This window comes from Lipotes vexillifer, unplaced genomic scaffold (assembly GCF_000442215.2).
Source record: "Lipotes vexillifer unplaced genomic scaffold, Lipotes_vexillifer_v1.1 scaffold360, whole genome shotgun sequence".
NCBI lineage: Eukaryota > Metazoa > Chordata > Mammalia > Artiodactyla > Lipotidae > Lipotes > Lipotes vexillifer.
In genome coordinates, this window is record NW_006787175.1 from 632,099 (window position 1) to 638,680 (window position 6,582).

The 6,582-nt window shown below is 36.9% G+C and overlaps 1 protein-coding gene and 1 pseudogene across 1 annotated transcript in view; both read right to left on the bottom strand.

Moving 5' to 3' along the window:
* Positions 1-372: 372 nt before the first annotated feature.
* Positions 373-1,541, bottom strand: LOC103086091 (60S ribosomal protein L10 pseudogene; annotated as a pseudogene).
* A 1,108-nt stretch (positions 1,542-2,649) lies between these two features.
* LOC103086372 (60S ribosomal protein L10-like) overlaps positions 2,650-6,582 on the bottom strand; it is a 31,254-nt gene continuing 27,321 nt past the window's right edge. The window contains exon 4 of the mRNA XM_007459895.1: positions 2,650-2,965. Coding sequence (XP_007459957.1) covers positions 2,650-2,965 — 316 coding nt within the window. The remainder of the gene's footprint in view (positions 2,966-6,582) is intronic.

Below are 6,582 nucleotides of genomic sequence, written 5' to 3' on the forward strand. Positions count from 1 at the left end.
GGGAAGATCCCACATGCCGCGGAGCGGCTGGGCCCATGAGCCATGGCCGCTGAGCCTGCGCATCTGGAGCCTGTGCTCAGCAACGGGAGAGGCCACAACAGTGAGAGGCCCGCGTACCGCAAAAAAAAAAAAAAAAAAAAGTAATAGTTCAATTTCTTTAATATATTTTCAGCTTATTCAAATTTTCGTTTTCTTCTATCAGTTTTGATAAAACACCGTTTTTGGGGAATTTGTCCATTTCATCCGAAAGGTCATTTTTAATTGTCACAAAAGTTTTACAATATCTTGTTATCATTTTTTTTTTTTTTTACAGGGAAAAGAAAGTAGAGTTTATTGGTGGGCATAGGTAGGAAGCGGGCAGCGCCAAGGCTCTCACGAGTGCAGGGCCCGCCATTTGTCCAGGGGGCCACGATTAGGGATGTACTTGACCCCACAGCCATCTGGAATGAGCCGCTTTTCTGCCACCATGTTTTCAAACTCATCTGCATTAAACTTAGTAAATCCCCACTTCTTGGAGATGTGGATCTTCTGGCGGCCAGGGAACTTGAACTTGGCCCTGCAGAGGGCCTCAATCACATGCTCCTTGTTCTGCAGCTTGGTGCGGATGGACATTATGACCTGGCCGACGTGGACCCTGGCCACTGTGCCCTGGGGCTTTCCAAAGGCACCACGCATACCTGTCTGGAGCCTAGATTGTGGACAGCATGCCAGTCATTAATGTCCACTGGAAAGGGCTGTCTCCAAGGTCCCTTAGGGCAACCCACACAGGGGACAGGCTGCATACACTACCGAGGAGGCTGCTGTTTGCAGCCACTGCACACCGGGCCCCCATGGGGAAAAGAGCACAGTCGGCTTAACTGGCTGCAAATCTTATTATCATTTTTGATGTTGGGAGCAAGTGTAATGATTTTCTCTTTTTCATTCCTGGTACTGCTAATTTGTGTCTTTGTTTATCAATTTTACTATTTTTCAAAAAACCAACTTTTGGCTTTGTTTACATTTTAATATATACACTAAGAGTGGTGTGTGTGCGTGTGTGTGTATGTATTGAATTCCTATATTTGTTAAATGTTCCATTTAATGAAATGTTCAATTTTCTCTTCTACTTTCCTTATGCTCGATTTGGTTTTGTAACTATTTGATATGGACGTTTAAATCACTTATATTCAGCCTCTCTTCAATACTTTTATATGGATTTAAGACACAAGTAGCTCTTTAAGCACTCCCTTTTCTACATTAAAAATTGCTACTGGTTTCTTTTTTATCCCACAGCAGCAATTTTCTGCCATGGTATGAAGGGCCCAAGTCTTGTTTCTTTGTCTCTAATTTGCCTAAAATTGATAAATATCCTGAGGTGAAAGGGGCTTTTTACCATTGCCAGTTTATCTCTCACTCAGGGCTTTAACTCTTGCCTGTTTTTATCATCTGTAAATAGCTATAGACCCTAGTTACATCACACTGTCAGTCCTGGTATTGGCAAATTGTGTCTGCTCTTTGTTACTCCTGATCAGTCTGCCTAGAGTGTTTTTAATTTTATTCATATTCTTAAAGGGGAAGTCTTTCATTTCATTGTATTTCTGATTTTTTTTCTGTTTTGTATTTCATTGATCTCTGCTCTGATGTTCATTATTTCCTCTCTTTTGCTACTTTGGGTTTGATTTGCCTTTCTTTTGCTAGACTCTTCAGTTGGAAGCTGAGATCTTTGACTTGAGACTTTTTTCTAATATAGGTGATTAGTGCTACAATTTTGCCCTAGTACTACTTTAGCAGTGTCCCACAAATATTAATGGTATGTTTTAGTTTTCATCTAGCTAAAAATACACTCTAATTCTCCTTTGGTTACTCTTATGACCCACAGGGTATATAGAAATATATTAGTTAGTTTCCAGTTATTTGGAGATTGTCCAGCTATCTCTCTGTCATTAATTTCTAATTTAATTCCACTGTGGTCAGAGAATATACTTTGTATGATTTGAATCCTTTTAAATTTCAAGTTTTGTTTTCTGGTCTCAAATATGGCCTTTCTTGGTAAATTTTTCCTGTTTGCTTAAAAAAAATATGTATTTTTCTGTTTTTTGTTTTTTTGTGGGTTTTTTGTTTTTTGGGTTTTTTTTTTTTTTTTTGCTGGACTGGTTTATAAATGCTAACTGATTTTCTATCTACATGTTCTATTATTTTTTGAGAGAGGGATATAAAAATATCTGACTACAGTTTTGAATTTGTCTATTTCTCCTTGCAATTCTATCAGTTTTTTGCTTTATATATTTTGAAACTCTGTTAAGTGTTTGGGATTTTTTATAGCCTCCTGATGAATTGACTCCTTCCTTTATCATTATGAAATGGCCTTTTATGCTTCATAATATTATATGCCCTGAAATATATTTTGCTTTATATTAATATAACCTCTACAACTTTTTTGTAATAGTGTTACATTTTACTTATTTGTGTTTTGTTTTTGTTTTTGTTTTTGTTTTTGTTTTTGTTTTTGTTTTTGTTTTTGTTTTTGTTTTTGTTTTTGTTTTTGTTTTTGTTTTTGTTTTTTTTGCTGTACGTGGGCCTCTCACTGTTGTGGCCTCCCCCCTTGCAACAGGGAAAAGAAAGTAGAGTTTATTGGTGGGCATAGGTAGGAAGCGGGCAGCGCCAAGGCTCTCACGAGTGCAGGGCCCGCCATTTGTCCAGGGGGCCACGATTAGGGATGTACTTGACCCCACAGCCATCTGGAATGAGCCGCTTTTCTGCCACCATGTTTTCAAACTCATCTGCATTAAACTTAGTAAATCCCCACTTCTTGGAGATGTGGATCTTCTGGCGGCCAGGGAACTTGAACTTGGCCCTGCAGAGGGCCTCAATCACATGCTCCTTGTTCTGCAGCTTGGTGCGGATGGACATTATGACCTGGCCGACGTGGACCCTGGCCACTGTGCCCTGGGGCTTTCCAAAGGCACCACGCATACCTGTCTGGAGCCTAGATTGTGGACAGCATGCCAGTCATTAATGTCCACTGGAAAGGGCTGTCTCCAAGGTCCCTTAGGGCAACCCACACAGGGGACAGGCTGCATACACTACCGAGGAGGCTGCTGTTTGCAGCCACTGCACACCGGGCCCCCATGGGGAAAAGAGCACAGTCGGCTTAACTGGCTGCAAATCTTATTATCATTTTTGATGTTGGGAGCAAGTGTAATGATTTTCTCTTTTTCATTCCTGGTACTGCTAATTTGTGTCTTTGTTTATCAATTTTACTATTTTTCAAAAAACCAACTTTTGGCTTTGTTTACATTTTAATATATACACTAAGAGTGGTGTGTGTGCGTGTGTGTGTATGTATTGAATTCCTATATTTGTTAAATGTTCCATTTAATGAAATGTTCAATTTTCTCTTCTACTTTCCTTATGCTCGATTTGGTTTTGTAACTATTTGATATGGACGTTTAAATCACTTATATTCAGCCTCTCTTCAATACTTTTATATGGATTTAAGACACAAGTAGCTCTTTAAGCACTCCCTTTTCTACATTAAAAATTGCTACTGGTTTCTTTTTTATCCCACAGCAGCAATTTTCTGCCATGGTATGAAGGGCCCAAGTCTTGTTTCTTTGTCTCTAATTTGCCTAAAATTGATAAATATCCTGAGGTGAAAGGGGCTTTTTACCATTGCCAGTTTATCTCTCACTCAGGGCTTTAACTCTTGCCTGTTTTTATCATCTGTAAATAGCTATAGACCCTAGTTACATCACACTGTCAGTCCTGGTATTGGCAAATTGTGTCTGCTCTTTGTTACTCCTGATCAGTCTGCCTAGAGTGTTTTTAATTTTATTCATATTCTTAAAGGGGAAGTCTTTCATTTCATTGTATTTCTGATTTTTTTTCTGTTTTGTATTTCATTGATCTCTGCTCTGATGTTCATTATTTCCTCTCTTTTGCTACTTTGGGTTTGATTTGCCTTTCTTTTGCTAGACTCTTCAGTTGGAAGCTGAGATCTTTGACTTGAGACTTTTTTCTAATATAGGTGATTAGTGCTACAATTTTGCCCTAGTACTACTTTAGCAGTGTCCCACAAATATTAATGGTATGTTTTAGTTTTCATCTAGCTAAAAATACACTCTAATTCTCCTTTGGTTACTCTTATGACCCACAGGGTATATAGAAATATATTAGTTAGTTTCCAGTTATTTGGAGATTGTCCAGCTATCTCTCTGTCATTAATTTCTAATTTAATTCCACTGTGGTCAGAGAATATACTTTGTATGATTTGAATCCTTTTAAATTTCAAGTTTTGTTTTCTGGTCTCAAATATGGCCTTTCTTGGTAAATTTTTCCTGTTTGCTTAAAAAAAATATGTATTTTTCTGTTTTTTGTTTTTTTGTGGGTTTTTTGTTTTTTGGGTTTTTTTTTTTTTTTTTGTGGGTTTTTTGTTTTTTGGGTTTTTTTTTTTTTTTTTGCTGGACTGGTTTATAAATGCTAACTGATTTTCTATCTACATGTTCTATTATTTTTTGAGAGAGGGATATAAAAATATCTGACTACAGTTTTGAATTTGTCTATTTCTCCTTGCAATTCTATCAGTTTTTTGCTTTATATATTTTGAAACTCTGTTAAGTGTTTGGGATTTTTTATAGCCTCCTGATGAATTGACTCCTTCCTTTATCATTATGAAATGGCCTTTTATGCTTCATAATATTATATGCCCTGAAATATATTTTGCTTTATATTAATATAACCTCTACAACTTTTTTGTAATAGTGTTACATTTTACTTATTTGTGTTTTGTTTTTGTTTTTGTTTTTGTTTTTGTTTTTGTTTTTTTTGCTGTACGTGGGCCTCTCACTGTTGTGGCCTCCCCCCTTGCAGAGCACAGGCTCCGGACGCACAGGCTCAGTGGCCATGGCTCACAGTCCCAGCCGCTCCACGGCATGTGGGATCCTCCCGGACTGGGGCATGAACCCGTGTCCCCTGCATCGGCAGGCGGACTCCCAACCACTGCGCCACCAGGGAAGCCCTACTTATTTGTGTTTTGTAGGCAGCATATAGTTGAATCTTGCTTTTTTATCCAGTTTGACAATCTCTTCCTTTTACTTTGGGTATTTTGACCATTTATATGTAATATGATTATTGGTAGAGTTTGATTTAAATCTACTAACTTACTCTTTGTGTTCTATTCATCTCATCTGTTTACTGTTCTCTTTTTTTGCTATATTATTTGAAATGTTTAAAATAATTTATTGAGATGAAATGCATATGACATAAAATTACCTACTTTAAAGCCAATAATTCAGTGGAATCTACTACACTCAAAATGTGGTACCACCATCACCTCTATCTAGTTCCAACACATTTTAATTACTGCCAAATAAACCCCTTACCCATTAAGCAATTACTCCTTCTTCCTCTGGCAACCACAAATATGCTTTCTGTTTCTATTGATTTACCTATTCTGGAACTATAGAATATGTGACCATTGTGTCTGACTTCTTTCACTTAGAATGCTTTCGAGGTTCATCCACATTGTAGCATGTAACAGTACTCCATTCCATTGCATGGCTGAATAATGTTCCATGTGTGGATGTAAGAAACTTGTTTATCTATGCATCTGTTAATGGGCATTTTGACTGTTTCCACCTTATACCTATTGTGAATAATGATGCTATGAAAATTTGTATATAGGTAAGTGTTTAAATACCTGTTTTCAGTACTTTTGGTATATACTTAGCTGTGCAATTTCTGGATCATAAGACAATTCTATGTTTATTTTGAGAAACTGGCATACTATTTCCACAGTGGCTTTACCATTTTGCATTCCCACCAGCAATAACTGGTTTCTTCACATTCTCACCAACACTTTCCATTTTCTAGATTATCACCAACTTAGTGGGTATGAAGTGATATGTTGTGGTTTAAAATAAATTTCCCTAATGACTAATTATGCAGAGCATGTTTTCATGTGCTTATTGATCATTTGCATAGATTTATTTTTGAGAAATATCTGTTCAAATCCTTTATCCATTTATGAATTAGGTTGTTTGTCTTGTTGAGTTGTAAAAGTTCTCTCCATATTCTGGATACTAGAGAATACAATTCATAAGTATTTTTTCTCATTATACAAGTTGTCTTTTCACTCTCTTGATTGTGTCCTTTGATGCACAAAATGCTTAAATTTCATGAAGCCCATTTAATCTAATTTTTCACTTGTTGCTCATGCTTTTGGTGTCATATCTAACAATCCATTGCTAAATCTAAAGTCATGAAAATTTACCCATAGATTATCTTCTTAGAGTTTTATAATTTTAGCTCTTACATTTAGGTTACCAATAACTTTTGAGTTAATTTTTGTTTGTGGTGAGAGTTATGGGTCCAATTTCATTCTTTTGCATGTGGATATCCAGCTGTCCCAGCACCATTTGTTGAATAGGCTACCATTTCCTCATTGAGTGGTCTTGGAACGCTTGTCAAAAATCAGTTGATCATACATATGGGTTTATTTCTGGACTCTCAATTTTATTACATTGGTCCATATGCCAGTACCACACCTTATAATTCTTTTTATTTCTGTAAGGTCAGTGATGCTGGCCCCTCTTCCATTCCTGC